We start from the raw sequence: 18,851 nt of genomic DNA, 5'->3' as shown, positions 1-18,851 counted from the left end.
GGCCAGTGGGCCGGGTTGGACCCAGCCCACCCTAACTCGCACGGCTGGTGGGTCACGTGGGTCCGACCCGGTTTCAATCCGGCACAGCTCGGATTTAATCCGGGTTGTGTCGTGGGTCCAAAATTTTCGACACAACCCATTTCAACCCAGCTCAGTTTAACCCGTTTGATTCGACCCAAATCGCACAACCCGTTTTGACTCATTTAATTCGACACACCTAGCCCGTGAACCCACCTAACCCGACCCACCTGGCACAACCCAGCCCGCACGGCCCACCCGCACGAATGACCCACCCAACCCGCACGAGCCAACCCACCTAACCCGCACGCATGACCCACCCAACCCGCACGCATGACCCACCCAACCCGCACGCATGACCCACCCAACCCGCACGGCCCGCACAACCCGCACGGCCCGCACAGCCCGCACAATTCGCACGACCCGCACGGCCCGCACGGCCCGCACAACCCGCACAGCCCGCACAATTCGCACGACCCGCACGGCCTAACATCCATTTTTAAAAAAAAACGGCTAGTTTTTTGTATCTAACGGCTAGTTTTTTGTATCTAACGGCTAGTTTTTTAAGTGTATGATCATCCATTCTATTTTTCCTATAAATACCAATTCCATTTCACTCAAATTTCCACACAAATTCAAGCTTTCTTTCTCTCTTACTTAAAAATTCTTATTGTTCTCAAATTCTCAAGTGTTATATAGAGTTATATTTTTGTTAAAAAAAATCTCCTTAATATTATTATTAGTATTCTTAAGATTCTAAAAAAAAAAAAGTTCTTCTCCATATTATAATTAGTAATCATACAAAAAAAAAATGAGCTCAAGAGGAGGAATGGGAAGGAGTCAAAGTGGTGGTCGAAGTGGTAGCCAAAGGAGTGGTGGTGCAAATTTTTCGTATGAAATTAATACGGAAAATTTAAACCAATTTGTCAATGAATATGGAGATTATGGTTTAGGAGATAGGCAAAATATTCAAACGTCTCCACCACAACATTTCTCCCACGAGTCCCACCAATCATCAAGTTCAACTATGCCACCTCCATCGCAACCAACATCTCAACCTTCATCTCAAGGTAATTTCTAATTAAATTTTTATTGTTATGAATATTTAAAAAAACTATTATTAATGATTATAAAGTTAGTTTAGTTTCCAATTTTCTATGATTTACAATTAGTTAATTACCATGAAAAATGCGTTTAAATAAGTATAATTAAAATATTTAAAATTTAAAAGCTTATTTTCATGAATAGCATTTAAAAATTAATTTTAATAATTTGATTTATGAAAGGTGGTGGCGGTGAAAGTAGAGGTCGAGCACATTTTTCTTGGGTGTGGAAACATTTTGAACGAGTTGAGGTCACACCCCCGGGATGGCAACCTGGTCAACCAAAGAGGTTCACGTGTACATGCCTAGTTTGCAAGGCGCTAGGTGCAAATGTCAAGTCATATAATTGGAAAACGGGAGATGGAACCGGAACCTTGAGTCGGCATTTGCAAAATAAACACGACTTGTTCGAAAATGGCCCCCGTCCTTCGGGGGGTGGCGTCCAAACACAATTGGGTGGATACATGAACCAACCCGGCGGAGGTACACCTTTCATTTATAATAAAGATAGAATGATTGATGAAATGAGTACTTTAGTTATTGCTAATGAATACCCTTTTAGTTACGGTGAAAATGCAAACGTTGAGCATTTTAATAAAGTTGCATTACAACTTGCATTTACTCGTGTCCCCCGAAATACCCTAAGACGTTATACACAAACTTCTTATTATAAGTATAGGAGTGGTTTGATTGAATTATTTCGTACTTTTGATGGTCGTGTTAGTTTTACAAGTGATACATGGACTTCTAGTTTTGGCGAACCTTTTCTTTGCATTACTGCTCATTGGGTGGATGATGATTGGTTTATTCAAAAACGTATACTATGTTTTCAAGCTATGGAAGAAAGGCATACCGGTTTTAACATCAAAGTTCGTATTTTGGATTGTTTAAAAGAATTTCACTTGAATAATAAAGTTTTTTCTTTGTCTCTTGATAATGCAACTGCAAACACAAAGTGTATTGACTATTTGAAAAATGACTCCGAGTTGAATTTGTTGTTGGGTGGTAGTCTCTTGCATGTTAGATGTTGTGCTCATATTTTGAATTTGTCTGTTCAAGAGGGTCTCGCTGAGTTGCAACCATTGCTAAACCCAATTAGAACAGTTATAAAATAGATTAGGATTACTCAGTCAGTTAGAAGAAAGTACATAGCTATGTGTAAAGAGAGAGGTCTTAAGAAAAGACAATGGTCAATTGATACCCCTACCCGTTGGAATTCTACTTTCAAGTTGTTGAGTGATGCTATAAAGTATCGTGATATTTTGACCCAACTTTACAATGAGACTCGTGTTGATCCTACTGAGTTAATAACCGAAAGTCATTGGACTAATGCTTCTTTTGTTCGTGATGTTTTAAATGCTTTTGATAGTGCAACTCATATTTTCTCTTATATTTATGAGCCTAACGTTCATTTAGTCATAATTGAGTGTGTTAAAGTTGTTCACACCATTGAAGAGCATATGAAGATTGATGGACTTCGTCCCGTTCTTGATAGCATGAAACGTAAGTGGCATACTTATTTTAGTGAATTTCCAATCATTTATGGAATTGCTGCTATTCTTGACCCCGGTGTCAAAGCTGAAGGTTTGGAAAATCTTTTAGAATTTTATTATACAAGTTTAAGTATCGATTATGATGTTAGTGAATATATTAACAAATGCAAATCTGTTTTGGGAGACCTTTATGATCATTATGCATCTATTTATGGTTTTGATTTGGCAACACCAACTACTACTAGCACTTCCGATTCTAGATTTGGTTTTCTTGATAAAGTTATGAAAAAAAAACACAAAGCATCTACATCATTCTCATCATCATCTTCTTCAACACTTGCTATTAATGATTATTTGTCATATCAACATGAGACCAACAACAACTTTCAAATTATAAAATGGTGGCAAGAACATAAAAAAAGTTTTCCTATATTGGCGAGAATTGCAAAAGATATACTTGCAGTTCCCGCTTCATCTGTTGCTTCCGAGTCTGCTTTTAGTGCAGGTAGAAGAGTGTTAGATGAAAAAAGATCTCGCTTAACTCCGGAAAGCATTCAAATTTGTGTTTGTAAGAAAGATTGGGATCAAGCTGAAAGAAGAACTCAAGGTTTAAAGGAAGACGAAGACGATGAAGATGATCCTGTGATGATATTGGAGTCGTCAACGGATGATGCAGCTTCCGGGGATGATGATGCAACAAACATGGGTGGCTAGAAAAGTCTAAATCAGGTACGCTAAGAACTACGTGGGCTTTGATTCTTTCGGGATACGTAGGCAACTTATTTTTCGAAAATTACAATTTAATTGCAAAATTAAATTTTAGTTTTCTAAAGATAGGTCCAAGCCCCCCCCCCAAATTTCAAAAGAAGTACAATATAAGAACTACGCTGGCTTTGATTCCTTATTTTATAATATAAGGATACGTAGGCATCTTAATTAAGAGCAAGCCATCAAATTGTTAATTTTGTAAAAATTAAAACACCACACAACCCACCCGACCCTAACCCACGAACCCACCCGACCCTAACCCACAAACCCACCCGACCCTAACCCACCTAACCCACAAACCCACCCGACCCTAACCCACTAACCCACCCGACCCTAACCCACCTAACCCACAAACCCACCCGACCCTAACCCACTAACCCACCCTTCGACCCACCCTAACTCACTAACCCACCTTGACCCGTCTAACCCACGAACCTAGCTCGACCCACCCATGACCCGTCTAACCCACAAACCCAGCTCGACCCACCCACGATCCGTCTAACCCACAAACCCAGCTCGACCCACCCACGACTCGTCTAACCCACGAACCTAACCCTGGTGTGTCCAACTTCTCCGACCCAACCCACGACCCGGCCCACCCTACCCTACGTGTGTCGTGCCGTGTGTCATGAAACCCCAACCCGCGACCCACCTAACCCTAACCCAGCTCGCTCGACTCGCACGGTGGACACCTCTATTAGTATATAAGGATTTGTGATTAAAAAAAAGGATTTGTGATAATGGCACAAGTAAAGTCAGATGCATGAAATAATATTATATAAACTATAGGTAAGAGCACCTCCAATGGCAAGCTAATTTGACAATTAGCTTGCCATAAGAGCAACTCCAATGGTTGTTGTTTAGGGTAATTTTACCCCGCCACGTGGTCCAATCAGAGGATGACACGTGTCAGCCCCATGATGGTCCAAAGTGGACTTATCCCTGCTTGACACGTGTCACTCCAGAAACCAGGGGGAAAATGGCGGCCTTCAGGCCCAAATCCCGAGAAAGCCGCAATGCGGCGCAGCCCACCAATGATTAGGGTTCAGTGACCTAATTAGGGGCACAAATCCCGAGGACCCTATAAATAGGGAGATTCCCCTCTTTTGGAGGGCACGTTTTACCATTTATTACAAATTGTCCCTGTGATAGAGACATCTGAGCTTGGAATCCAAGCAGATACCCACCTAGATTTCCGCACCTTTTTCTCTCCCTTCAAGCTACTAACTTGTTCGTCGGAGGCGGAGCACCACCCAACCGTGTCTCCGTTTGTTTTGCAGGTACAGGCCGCACCGGACCAGTCTTTGTGTTGTAACTCTCCCGAGGGACAAAAATACCCAAAACATTTGGCGCCGTCTGTGGGGAGAGTACCTCGAAGATGGTTCAAGAGTCTGTACCACCTCCTAACCGTCTGGGCGATGACCTAGAAGTTTTTACAGACCAGGAGGATGAAGATCCTCAGGTCGAAACCTATATAGCCGACGATGGCTCTCTGATAACCAAGCGCATCCGGCGCAGAGAGACTCTGGAGCGGGGTGCCTCCCAGGCGGGTGCAAATCGACCCCCTGGGCAGCCGGAAGGGGAAACCCATACGGCAGCTGGATCAGCACCTGTCACCAAAGACGAATTCATGAGATTCATGACAAGTTTCAACGGTGAAATTAAAGACTTGATCACTAAGAGCCGGGCTGGCCCAAGTAGGGGTCAGACGGTCAAGAAGACTCCTCTGGATAGGGGGAAGTCAGTCAGAGATCGGCAGCCTACTCCTCATTCAAAGGAGAAGGCAGCCGGGACCATTGATTGGTCCAAAATTCTTCTACCTAAGAGGAATACCAACAATACCCGCCGGACCCAACAACCGGTAAGAAGTTCTAAAAAATCAACTCTTGATGCCCGGGAGATCATCAACCGGAAGAGAAACCAACAGTTGTCTGAGTCGGCTTCTACGTCGAATTTTCCAGACAACTTCAACAATACCTCTGCAGGGAATGCACTTTCCTTGCATGAGAGTCAGACAGGCGGTAATACCGTCCACTCTGGCCCTCAGATGATCGGGACTGCACCATATGTACCTTCTCAGGTCTACGGTTAGTACCCACCTTACTATATGCAGACGACTCTCTTCGGAGGTCAGGCGGCATATCACAATGTCCACCCACTGGACTGGCAGCTCCATCTGCTCCGCCTGGGTGAACAACCTTCTGCGTTCACCCGGGAAATAACCAAGGCGGCACAGTCGGCCAAGGTTAAGAATGTATTGGTCAGTACCTATGATGGTACCACCAACCCGGAAGATCACCTCATGGCTTACACCAACCTCATGTACTTACAGGGGTTGGATGATGCCACTTGGTGTCGATGCTTCCCGGCTACGTTGAAGGGCATTGCCCAAAAATGGTTTGGAAATTTGCCAGCCGGGTCCATTGATAGTTTCAGGAAGCTTGCCTTCCTGTTTGCTTCCAATTTCTCAATGAACATCCTTGCTAAGAAAACAAGCCTGGACTTGAGTACCATTAAGCAGGGGGAGAGAGAAGGATTGTGCTCCTATGTCAGGCAGTTCAATCTGATTAGAATTCAGATTCAAGGACTTTCTGATGAGGTAGCTTTTACAGACTTTTTCAAGGGTCTGAGAGACGGGTCAACTTTTAAGTTTGACCTAGTCAGAAAAGGGGCTTTCACTTTACAGGCGGGCCTGAGGGAGGCGGAAAGCTATATTCAAGCAACCGACCTCTACTCGCCTGGTAATCAGTCGGACTCCAAGAAGTCTGACAAACAGAAAGACAGCCGGCCTGCTTAGTCGGCCAAAAATAAAGAAGAGAGCAAGAAAAGAAAAGAAGTTTGGGCAGTTAGTGACTCTGACTAGAGAAGCTGAATCCAATGAAAAGTTCCATTCAATCAAGGAACAAAAACAAATTCTGCCAATACCATGAGGAAGTTGGCCATGACACCAACGACTACTTCAGCCTTCAACGGGCGTTGGACCGTCTGACTGACAAGGGGATGTTAAAGTCCTACATTTCTAAGTCCCCAGCCGGGGCAAAGAAGAAGAACAAGGGTCAATCCTCCAAGACTACCCCCAGCCTGCTAGTAGCTCGGATACCGACAAGGAGCCGGTCTACACAATAGCAGGCGGGTTCTCATGTGGTGGCCCTACCATCCGGGGCACCAAGAGCCATCTTCGAAAGATGGACAAAGATGATGATGAGCAGGCGTCTGCAAGCTCCTCCTTCCCAGACGTTCTGATCACTGAGAAGGACAGGGGCATCGTCCGCCGTCCGCATGATGACCCGGTCGTCATTGAATATAAGGTTGCCAACCAGCTGGTTGCACGGATCCTTATTGACACCGGCAGCTCATCAGACATCATCAGCCTCCGATGCCTGCAAAAGCTGAAATACGGTGTCAACAACATGCATCCGGTCACCCACCCCTTGGTTGGTTTTGGGGGTGGGATGGTCTACCTAGCCGGAAGGATTGATTTACCCATCCGGCTGGGAGAGAAAGGCCAAGGACGACATATTGTCGTCAGATTCTTGGTCGTTGAGGAGTTGACCACCTACAACATTATCCTTGGTTGGCCAACTCTCAACGAAGCCAAGGCGGTAATCATCCCGTCTCTCATGCTCATCAAGTATGAAAGGAATGAAGGCTATGTTGGTTCCTTGAATGGGGATCAGAAGACGGCCGAGAGTGCTATCTCTCAGCCGTTAAAGATACTGTGGCCCCAGGCAGTCAGGAACCAATAGACCTTGACAATGTCAAGGATGCCGACCCAGTACCTGTCCCACCAGCAGTCGGGAAGAAAAGAAAGGCACCTCTGCTGGTGGAGGTGAAGAAAGAGAAAAAATAGCAATCACTGACCGGTGAACGGTCAGACGAGCTCCGTCCCCAACTGGCTGGTGAAAACATTGATCTCGTTCTGGATGACAGTCGTCCAGAGCATACTGTAAAGGTTGGGACGGTTGCTCATGCTACTCTGGGTGCAAGCTTGCACCTTCTGCTGAAGGAATTCAAAGAAATTTTTGCCTTTGAAGTGGAAGAGATGCCAGGCGTCAGACCGGATCTCGCTGTCCACAAACTCACCGTGGACCCCAAAAAGAATCCCATCCGGCAAAAGAAAAGAAACCACGGCGAGGAAAGAAGTCAGGCGGCAGCTGCCGAAGTCAAAAAGCTGCTAGACGCCAGGTTCATTCGGCCTTGTAATTTCCCCGACTGGGTGGCCAATGTGGTCCTTGTTAAGAAACCGAATGGGACCTGGCACATGTGTGTTGATTACACAGACCTCAACAAGGCGTGTCCTAAGGACACTTACCCGCTTCCAAAGATCGACAGTCTGGTCGACTCTACAACCGATCACTCCTTGATGGGCTTTATGGATGCCTATTCTGGCTTTCATCAGATACCCCTCTGGAAGAAAGATCAAGAGAAGACGGCCTTCGTCACTGATTTGGGGTTATTATGTTATACTGTGATGCCATTTGCCTTGAAAAATGCGTCTGCCACTTTCCAACGGATGATTAATACGGTCTTCATTAGTCAAATTGGGAGGAATGTGGAGGTGTACATTGATGACATGATAGTCAAATCCAAGCAACAGGCGGATCACCTTGCTGATCTCCGAGAAACGTTCACCACCCTCAGGCGGCATAAAGTCATGTTAAACCCCAAGAAATGCGTCTTTGGTGTTGAGTCTGGGAAGTTTCTCGGATTCCTGATTGATCAAAGGGGGATAGAGGCTAACCCCGAAAAGATACAGGCGGTGATTGACATGAAGTCACCCCGTTCTGTCAAGGAATTTCAGAGACTCACTGGTTGCCTGGCCGCCTTGGGGAGGTTCCTCAGCCGGTTAGGCGACAAATGCCTTTACTTCTTCCAAACAATCAGGAAGAAGACCAGGTTTGAATGGGGAGACGATGCTGAGACGACATTCCAGATTTTAAAAGAGCACTTGCATTCTCTACCTAGGCTGGTCAGTCCTTTGAACTAAACTGAACTGAACTGAATTGAACTGAGCTGAGCTGAGCTGAGCTGAACTGAAATGAACTGAATTTCAACGTAAGAGAACAGACCCTAACTCCAATTTTTATTATTTAGAACTTTATAACATTTAATATCTCACAAATAATACCCCAAAGTTGCAATTAATAAAAATCGGAGGTAGTATTATTTACTTATTACGCATTAATAGACACATATATTGTGGTAGAAAGGAAGGAAATCTTTTATATAATTGCAGAGTCAGTTAACTACAATCCTCCAAAAGCCAAATTCTCAAATCTCATGCATTTTTTTTTTTGCTATTTCCTTCAATATAATAACTTCCACTTCTCCATTTTTTTTAATAACATCCACTTCTCCATTATTTCTAATAACTTTCACATCTCCTATTGTTTTTCTTTCTAAATACACATGTTATGTATAAACCGTTCGTTAGCACGGATACACTCTAGCTACTAATAATGGTAGAGGTTACTTGTATCATTTGGAAAAACCAACCTTTTTTAAAAAAAAAAAATTGAAAAAACTAAAATGTTACTATATTCTATTAATATTTTGTTTAGCAATAGCGTTTTGACCAAGTTAAAACACTAGTGGGTAAATAATAATTAAAAATTTAAATCGATTGAGGGAGACATGGAGTAATACAAATATACAATTAGGCCTTGTTATTTCAGAATAAATAAGTTCAGATCACATCAGATCAGATCTGAAAAAATAATTTCAGATTAGATCAGAAAAAATAAGTTCAGATAAGAACATCGTTTTATTTGCGGTTTTTTATCGCTAAATATCTTTGATTTCGTAATGAAAAAAATTGTGAAAATTACATATTAATAAAATACACATTATTACGAATCTAATAAGATTCCACTTGATATATTTTTACCTTATATATTATTGTACACTTAAGGTCAAAGTTTGATCAAATTAGACAATCATATCAGACTAAACCAGATTTGATCAGACCAAGTTTGATCTAATCAGCAAAAATAAGGTGAACCAAACAAGACCTTACTGTTACATACAAAAAATATTAAGCATGCATGCCATATTACTTATACTTAGGGCATGTTCACATTTACTGAGTTGAATTGAACTGAATTGATTGGATCTGAACTGAACTAAAATTAAACATAAGTGAACAGACCCTTAGTATATAAGGATTTGTGATTCAAAAAAAAAAGGATTTGTGATAATGGCACAAGTAAAGTCAGACGCATGAAATAATATTATATAAACTATAGGTAAGAGCACCTCCAATGGCAAGCTAATTTGTCAATTAGCTTGCCATAAGAGCAACTCCAATGGTTGTAGCTAGAGACTCGCTTGCAATTTTATTAATTCCCTAGCTACTAGATTGACCATTGGAGCTATAAAACTCAATTAGTTGGGCTAAGCAAATTAGGTTGGCCAAGCTAATTTGCTTGGGAATTAAACTTGCCAAAAGAAAAATGCTCATTGCACCAATTAAGCTCTTTCAATTCCATGTATTTTCTATCCAACAACTACTACTAAGCTAATAGCTAGCCATTGGAGCAAAAAGTAGCGAAAATGATAATTAGCTTAAAAGCTTATGTTGCATGGCAAGCTAATTGTCAAATTAGCTTGCCAATGGAGTTGCTCTAACACATAAGCTTTTAAGCTAATCATCATTTTAACTACTTTTTACTCTAATTGATACAATGAACATTTTATTTTGGCAAGTTTATTCCCAAGCAAATTAGCTTGGGTTAGCCAAACTAATTGAGTTTTGTAGCTCTAATGATTAAGCTAATAGCTAGGATTTTATTGAAATTATAAGCTAGTCCCTAGCTACAACCATTGGAGTTGCTCTTAGAATAATAAGAAAATTCTGTAGAATTTAATTTCAGCTCTTAAAAATAACAGAAAATGGACTTAAATAGTTTAGTACAGAAAATGGACTAAAATAGTTTTAGAATAAAACTTGAAAATAAAATCCAACCATGTAGATCAATTCTACGATTATTACATGGGTAAAGTTTGATCTTGATTCCTCAATAATCTCCAATTCAAATTAAACTTCAATATTGAGAATGTAATCCAGGCAAGTACGACAGTCGCAATCGTCGAATCGGCACATATCGCAACCAAAGCATACACATGATGAACAACCCTCGCATGTTGGTTTTAAAGGACATCCCCTTACTAGATTTTTAGCTCCCCTTCTTTCATCATCCTCACACCTTAAGCTACACATTACAATAAATCGATCTCATATTAGTTCGTATACATGTTACATGGATTACACTTCAAACAATCGATCATATATTATTAGTAAGACACAGCACTGGTCTCCAGGATGGTAATAATTAGCTGGTAGCAGATTAATTTAGATGGTTGTATTAGCTTATTTAACTAGCTGATTATATTGGCCCTGTTTGGGAGAAAGCTGAAAACTGAAGCTGATTGAGTTAGCTGATTTTGACTAGCTGATTTTATTAACTGATTTGACTAACTTATTGTATTAACTGATTATATAAAAGTGTTTGGTAAATAACTGATAGCTTAAAGGTGATTGAGTATGTGAAATGACCAATAAGCTAATTGTGGGGTAGGTAGTTTAGATAGGATTTTAAATTAAATGAGATTATAAGTGTCATTTCACAATAATTAATGAATAAGCTAATTGAAAAAGCTCCTTTTATGAGCTTTTTCAAAAATAGCTTATTTAGTGGAATAAGCTTACTACCAAACACTTGTATTAGCTTGTTTGACTAGTCAATCAACTAAAGTTAGTCAAATAAGCTAATATACCCCCAATAAGCTAACTACCAAACAGGGCCATTATTTAGTTTGACTAACTGGTTGTAAATAGCTGATTGTATAAATATTTAATAAATAGTTGTTTATTTTTAGCTATTTTAGTATATTTAATATTTAGACGGTCAAACTTCTAATAAGACAAAATAAGCTAAAAGCTCTCCAAAAATCTCTTTACTAAACAAGGTCAGAACGTATCTTTGATAGTGCTGTATTTTATCCAAAAGCATATAGAAATGTAGCATGTGTAAATATGCATGTATCGTGACATGTTGTACGCAAATATAATTTAGATTTAAGAACGTATGGAAGTGACGAGACATATGAAGATAGACTTACAATTTGTAAGGAAAGTCAGAGCAAGTCCAAGTAGCACTGTTTTTGGTAGCTTGGTGGTAGGCCTTACACTGGTCTTTGTTTCGACACATAAAGAGCCGGCGCTTGCCGCAAGCAGTGCATTTCATGAACTCATCACGGTGGACGGTTCGACTTCGAACCGGCTTAACTGGATCACAGCGGTCTTTAATTGATCCTTTGTAATACTTGAGCAGTTTTGTATCCCTTAGAGACTTTTTATGTACATCAACAAAAACCCATATATGTCCCCTCCAATTGCTCGCTCCAGTAAACCCTGCTTCCTTCTCGAATTCACTTGGACATATTTTGTCTGTGCACCAAGTAACGTAGGGCATCACTTGTTAGATTTTACACTACAGAGCATGATGTAAAAACATGTTCTAACATTACGGGTTAAACAGTCTGTCTACATAGGTTAACATTTGAGAGTAGAGGGGAAGATCATGTGATGTAACAGTACATTATTCTCAGGGATAATAAATTTACTACTTCTCCCGTGTTTTAATAAGTGTTATATTTTAACCGACACATAAGTTTAGACAATTTAATTGACTCAGATAAAATAAGAGTTAAATGGGGTAGTTAGAGTATTTAAAAATTATAAAAGAAAAATAGCGGGGTTAATAGTTTAAGTAATGAATGTGAGGTATATTACTTTTATATAAAAAAAAAGTAGTAGTGGCCTGGGTTTAGGTGGGGACTATAAGAGGAGAGAAATAATATCTAAATGTAATTTTTTTGGCAAAAAATAAAGTGTAATACTTATTATAATATGACCGAATTTAATTAGTGTAACACTTATTAAAACACAGAAGAAGTAATTAAGGTCAAATAGTTTCAAACAACTATACAATGAACTTGTTGTACAAAAACTATACAATGAACTTATAAATACATGCATATAGATTAATTACAAGAGATCCTGTTATCAATTAAAGAGAATTATTGGTGTCTACAATTAATGTCACACATCTAAGATAATTTCATAAATTATTGTTGGCTATTTATAGTATGAGTAATGATTTTCTTTTTCTTTCTTTTTTTTTTTTTATGAGTAATGATTTAGATTAAAATTTCAATATACATAACTAAAATTGATTGATTGAGAAAGTGCAAGAATGATCAAACTCTTACAAAAAAAAAAAATCATTCAGTACATCTGTATCATATCCATAACTATAAAGGGTTAGAAAAATGTGACAATTACAAATTGCGCAAATTCATGAAACGTCACATGTAACTTAATAGTAATGAAAATAACAAATGGCTTTAGGAAAAATAAAAATAAAATAAAATAAAATTGTATGTACCTTTTTTGCAGCCAGGATAGCAATCACAATCTATTTCAATTCTACCATCACGATAAATTGAAATCTTGCCAATAGAATCACCATACTTAGGATGGGTAATACCACATAGAAGTTTAATGACTTCGTTATTACTTTCTATCAAAGTCATTCCCTTCAATTCTTCAGGTTTCCAAAAGACATTAGATGAAATAATCTCAACTTCATCATCATTGTTAACATCATTCTTGCCATCATTATTAACATCATTCTTGCCATCATTATTAACATCATCATCATCATTGTTAACATCATCATTACTATCACCAATCACAATTACATCACGTTCGGGTTCTCTGTTTCTCTTCTTTCCCTTTGACGTCTCAATATCTTGCATCGTATTAATTTATATTAAAATAAAATATAAGCGGGTCAAACTCTTTGAAAGTGATTCGAGAATGACCGATTATTTAATAGTAAATCAACACAACAAAATTAAACTAGAAAGACTGGTACTTTTGTTCATATAAAATTATTATTGTGAATAAAATAGTGATTTTATTCACTTGAGCTGTGTAATAAAAAAAAATCTATAGGCTTAATATATAAGAGTACATATTTAAAAAGCAAAAAGTGAAAAAAGGTATTGAGATATGAAGAAAGCCTAAAACCTCAATTTTATCTCTTTTCTAATCAAGATTTGAAAGCAATTAAGAAACATAAAAGCAAGAGTTTTTTTAAAAAAAATACAAATAAAAAGAAATAAATGTATCATTTTCAAGAATATAACTTTATTTTTTAAAAAAATTAATCTATTACTTTGTAAAATTGTATAAAAGACGAAATTAATATTCAGGATTACGGAGAATGCCACATGTCGTATTATAACTTCCAATTTGAATTGAATTCAAACGAGTACAACTAATTGAGTTGTTTGAATAAATTTTACACACAAGAGTTATAGTGAATTAGTTAATGTTACACTCATGAAATGCATTTCTCACATTCATCAATAATGTTGTACAAAAATGAATAAAGAAACACTTAATAACTAATACAAAATGGCATGAACTTATCAAAGGATTAAATAAAATATAGAAGTGAAAATTTATCCTCATTCTTTTGTTTTTACCTCTGAATCTTACTTTGTTGGCATTCATTATCGATATCAAGTCTGGATAAAGGAGGAGAGTTGCGATAGGTATTTGGCAGCCAGCGTGCAAACCTAATCACATCTTATGAACATGAATCGAAAAGCCTCTATTTATTTTCTCCCTATGAATGTTACTTTGTGGGAGTTCACTCTTTTTTTTCCCCCTGTGATTTCAACAATTATTTCAGAACTTAAATAGGAGAGAAAAGGTGAAATAAAAATAATTGGTTGTTACAATAACCAAGATCATTATTATCCAGGCGCCTTTTTCAATTTTTAAATAAAATTGGATTTAATACGTCACTTAACATATGAAATGGGAGATCCGTTATGATTTATTACTTTCTTACAATATACTTACCTAAAAATTGAAATTGTCTCCTTATTTGTTTGGATTCTATGTCCAATATCTTACATGAATGATGAATGTATGTGATGAAATACATGATATATTTAACTTTTGAGAAGGACGCACAAGTTGTTTGGTGCGAGAGGCTTGGCTGATATATTTTACTTGTTGGCTGATATGTTTCATGTGTTGTCTGATATATTTCAGTTGTTGGTTGATATGGTTTTTGGGTTGGCTAATATATTCCTATCGTTGGCTAATATGTTTTTTTCCCTCTTTTGTTGGCTACTATTAGACATCATTTGGTTTATTATTTTTTTAGTTGGTTGGATATATTTATTTTGTCGACTGGTAAGTATATTTTAGGGAAATTCTCATTGGTAGCCTCGTACTTTTGCTTATTTCCATTGGTAGCCACTTTTTATATGAATTATCTTTGGTAGCCTCAAACTTTTAAAATTTTACTTCCGTAGCCATATTTAGCTGAAACTGTTAACTGACTGTTAACTTTAACTGAGATTAGTTTTATAACAATTAAAAAAATACTTAACTAAGGTTAGTTATATCTTAATTGAATTAATCTTACAAAAATAAAAATTAAAAACAACTTTCCCCTAACCAGCCCATCCGCCCCCTCCCGTCTCCACCTCCACTACCGACGACGGCGTCGGTGCCCAAGCTTCCCCTCTAGGGATGGCAATGGATCTTGACCCGACCCGGATCCGTGGATCCAGATCTGTTTTTCACGGATCTGGGTCTTCAAATTTTGGACCCGACGGATCCGGGTCGGATCCGGGTCCTGCTGACAAAAACGGATTTGGATCTAGGTCTGGGCCCTAGACCCGGATCAAGATCCGTGGACCCGTTTTTTTATTTTTCCTATTTAAAAAAACTAAAATTGTATGTTTCTTTATTAAAAATGTTGATAATGTTAGTAATGATAAAGATTAACCCTTTCAATAAATGTATTTTGGATGCTCATATTATATACATCATCGTTGTTTTTTCACTAGTTCATATGTAACATCGTATTTTTTTTTTGTTTATAATTTTAATTCAAAATATGAGTGTATAAGTTGGTTAATTTGGGGTTGAACTTAATAACCAACAACGTAAGTTTGAAATAAATTTTTTGACCCGAACATTACATATATTGCAAAAAATTAGGCAAAATATATTGGACCCGTTTTGGACCCGGATCCGGACCCGGATTCATTGGACCCGACGGATCCGGATCCGGGTCTTCATTTTCTAGACTCGAGGGATCCGGGTCGGATCTGGATCCTATATACAAAAACGGATCTGGATCCGGGTCCATCCGGACCCGGTCCAGATCCGACCCGTTGCCATCCCTATTCCACTCCCACCGGCGCCCAATTCACGACGAACCAACCCCAATTCCCGATACCCCAGCCCAAATTCTCGAAAACCCCATCCCCAATTCCCGAACACCTCAGCCCCTGCTCCCTCGCACAGTCGCACACGAAACCGGCAAACCCCTCAACACTAGCCGACAAGTAAACAACGAAGGTTTTTGATTTTTTTTTATGATAATGTTGACTGAGTGACTGATGGAGATGGTTGGTGAGGACAAATGGTGATGGTTGAATGGGGTAAGATCGTGAGTAGCAAAAGAAAGGAAAGAGGAACATGGTTGGTTGGTTTTAAGGGTTTTCATAGTAAGTGGGAAAGAGAAAAGATGTGATTTTGTGGTGTATTGGTGGTTGTGGTGGATTAAGGGGGACGGGAGGGACGACTGAGGGTGGGGAGGGTAGCGGCAGCGCTGGCAGAGGAGGATGGAGATGGGACCAGGTAAGGGAGGTGGATGGGGGCCTAGTGCGTGACTGCGTGGGGGAAAAGAGATGATTAAAAAAAATATTTTTTTAAAACAAAAAAAAAAATTAAAAGGGAAATTCTCAATGATGCTCATCAACTTTTTATTTTTCTCAATGGTAAACACTAGAATTTTCAATTATCTTTGGTAATCATAAATTCTTAATATATATTAAAAATAGCATTAATGATATATTTTAGGATATAATCTTTAACTAGGGTTAGTTTTATATTAATAGTTAAATAACTTTTTTTTTAAAAAAAAAACACCACCCATCCCCCACCAACCCAGCAGGCAGCCACCCCTCACGCCATCCGTCGACCCACCACCCAATACTTCACCGGCGCACCAAAACCCCTTTTCCTCAGCACCATCGCCGTGTTAAACCCCCTCCCCAATCGTATCTCCCTTCCAGAAACCCCCCTCCCTCTCCACGTATTCCCCTAAAACCATCACACCATCCCTTAAAAACCTTAACCGGACCTTCCCAGCCATGGCTAGGGTTCCGATTGGGGTTTTTTCGAGGGTTGGAGATGGTTTTTGGAGTATTTCGCGGGGATGGGAGGCCGCGCTGATGGGCTTCAAGATCCGGACCGACCGGCGTTGGGGTCTAGCGCGATAGACGCTGAGTGAGCCGCATCGGGGCTGGCCGTTTGGGCGTAGGTGGAGGCGGCGGGTTGGGGCGGTTGGGGTTATGAATTGGGGGAAGGGTTTCAATGGGGTTTCGGTGAGAGAAAGAGGGGGTTTGGGGGATGGGGCGTTGGTTTAGGGGAGGGACGACTGCTGGGAAGGCCGGCGCGCCGGCGAGGGTGGAGTCAAGGTCTGGGTGTCGGCAGATGTGGCGTCAATGGTGGCAAGGGTGGCACCATGGCAGGGAGGAAGGTTGGCAATTGGTGGTGGCTGACTTTTGTTTTTTTTTTTTTTTTTAACTTTTATTTGATTGTAAAAAATTAAAATAAACCTAACCATAGTTAACTTTTAATACAAAACTATCATTAATGTTATAAATAACTTTATGTAATAATTTCATGATTACCAAGGATAATTTATTTTTTTGCTGTTTACCATTGAGTAAAAGAAAAACCTCAAGAGCACCATTGAGAATTTCCCAAATTAAAATTACTTTATTTAGTTAAATTTTAACACCCACTTTACGGTTTATAGTAAATATGGCTACGGAAGTAAACTTTTAAAAGTTAGAGGATACCAAAAATAATTCATGTAAAAAGTGGCTACCAATGTAAATAAGCAAAAGTACGAGGCTACCGATGAGAATTTCCCTATATTTTATTTGTTGGCTTATATGTTTCATTTTGTTGGCTTACCCGTTGCTTTTGTTTGCTGATTTCATCCTATTGTTTGTTGATATGCTTTCTTTGTTGGCTAATATGTTCCTTATGTTGGCTAATAAGTTCCTCTCGTTGGCTGATATGTTTTTTTGTTGGCTGATATATTCCTTTTGTTAGCTAATACGTTTTTGTTAATGTCTAATATGTCCATAGTTTTAGCTAATATTAGACATTTATTAGCTGATATGTTGATTTTTTTGGCTTATATTATCTTATTCCACTTTCTCCTCTTCCTAAAGAACTCCACTCATGCAACTCCCTTGTTGAGTTGTTTCCCCAAAGAACTCCACTCACGTAACTCCACCGAACCCACCAACTGAACCACCATTCCTTACCTTCTTTCCACTGCCCCTGTCGCAGCCCCCACCCACCACCAACACAACCACCATTCCTTATTCCCTTCCTTCTCGCACTACTCACTCCCACCAATTGCAGGATTTCGAATTGCAGGTCGCAAATCGCAGGTTAAGGATGGTGGTCGAAGGTTATCGCAAATCGCATGTCGTAGGGAAGAAATTGCAAGTCGAAGGGTAGAGTTCGCAATTGCAGGCCACAAATCACACCATGATAGGTTATCGTCCACCTGTCAAAAATAAATTCCTAACAAAACCAACTAACAATGTAGTAGGGTAAGTAGGATCGAATCCACAGATAGATGGTTATTCAATCTAACTTCTAAGGTATGGAGAAACTAAACTATGTCACGAAATTGGGATAGAAAAATAGTCTAAATTAAAATAGAAATAAAACAATTAATAAAAAGACCTAGGGTTATGGTTCACCATGTTTATAGCTCTAAATCTATCAAATATCAAAAACAATTCAATCAATCAATTATCTAGAGCAATTGCTAAGCCTACGGTCGGGTCTTAACGCTCTCAATTCAACATATGCAGTACGGTCGCTAACATAATCAGAATTGCTAATTGTAGGGAAGCCTCTAAAAGTTAGATCTTTCAATTCAAACTCCTATTAACATGAATTAATCAAACAATTGATTAGGTTGCAAAATTAACAATAAAACACTATCAATTAGAGAAATTAATAACCAAAATATTAAAAACATCAATCAAGATTCATTGTATAAACATGGATTCCCAAACCCTAGAAATAAACTACTCTAGCATGAAATAAATAATAAAAACTAAATCTAATGTAGAAAGCATAATAAAAATAAAGAAATAAAATTACCTCTATAAATTAAAGTAAGCAATTCAAGAACAAATCCATGGAGGAATCCATGGAGTTGTCCATGAAAAACTAGGGCTAGAGAGAAAACTAAAACGGACGTAAAATAAAAAGTATAAAAAGGCATATGGGAAAAATAATATCCCTTGGAGTATTTATATTATCCTAAAA

The 18,851-nt window shown here is 38.9% G+C and overlaps 1 protein-coding gene across 1 annotated transcript; it reads right to left on the bottom strand.

Moving 5' to 3' along the window:
- Window positions 1-10,418: 10,418 nt before the first annotated feature.
- LOC110723476 (protein ULTRAPETALA 1-like) lies at window positions 10,419-13,204 on the bottom strand. Its single transcript, XM_021902832.1, has 3 exons — window positions 12,793-13,204; window positions 11,504-11,831; window positions 10,419-10,593 (listed from the first exon to the last, which is right to left on the bottom strand). The coding sequence occupies exons 1-3, from the start codon at window positions 13,202-13,204 to the stop codon at window positions 10,419-10,421; spliced, it is 915 nt and encodes a 304-aa protein (XP_021758524.1).
- Window positions 13,205-18,851: the final 5,647 nt, after the last annotated feature.

This window comes from Chenopodium quinoa, unplaced genomic scaffold (assembly GCF_001683475.1).
Source record: "Chenopodium quinoa cultivar QQ74 unplaced genomic scaffold, ASM168347v1, whole genome shotgun sequence".
In the NCBI taxonomy this organism is placed as follows: domain Eukaryota; kingdom Viridiplantae; phylum Streptophyta; class Magnoliopsida; order Caryophyllales; family Amaranthaceae; genus Chenopodium; species Chenopodium quinoa.
This window is presented reverse-complemented; position numbering and strand designations above follow the sequence as displayed.

Bases quoted from the DNA above. Each gene is read 5' to 3' on its own strand.
- LOC110723476 (XM_021902832.1), bottom strand. From the start codon at position 13,204: ATGCAAGATATTGAGACGTCAAAGGGAAAGAAGAGAAACAGAGAACCC. The intron at 11,832-12,792 runs AAAGCCATTTGT...CTTGGTGCACAG, and splicing joins ATTTTATTTTTATTTTTCCT to ACAAAATATGTCCAAGTGAA. The intron at 10,594-11,503 runs GTAAGTCTATCT...TGTAATGTGTAG, and splicing joins TCTGACTTTCCTTACAAATT to CTTAAGGTGTGAGGATGATG.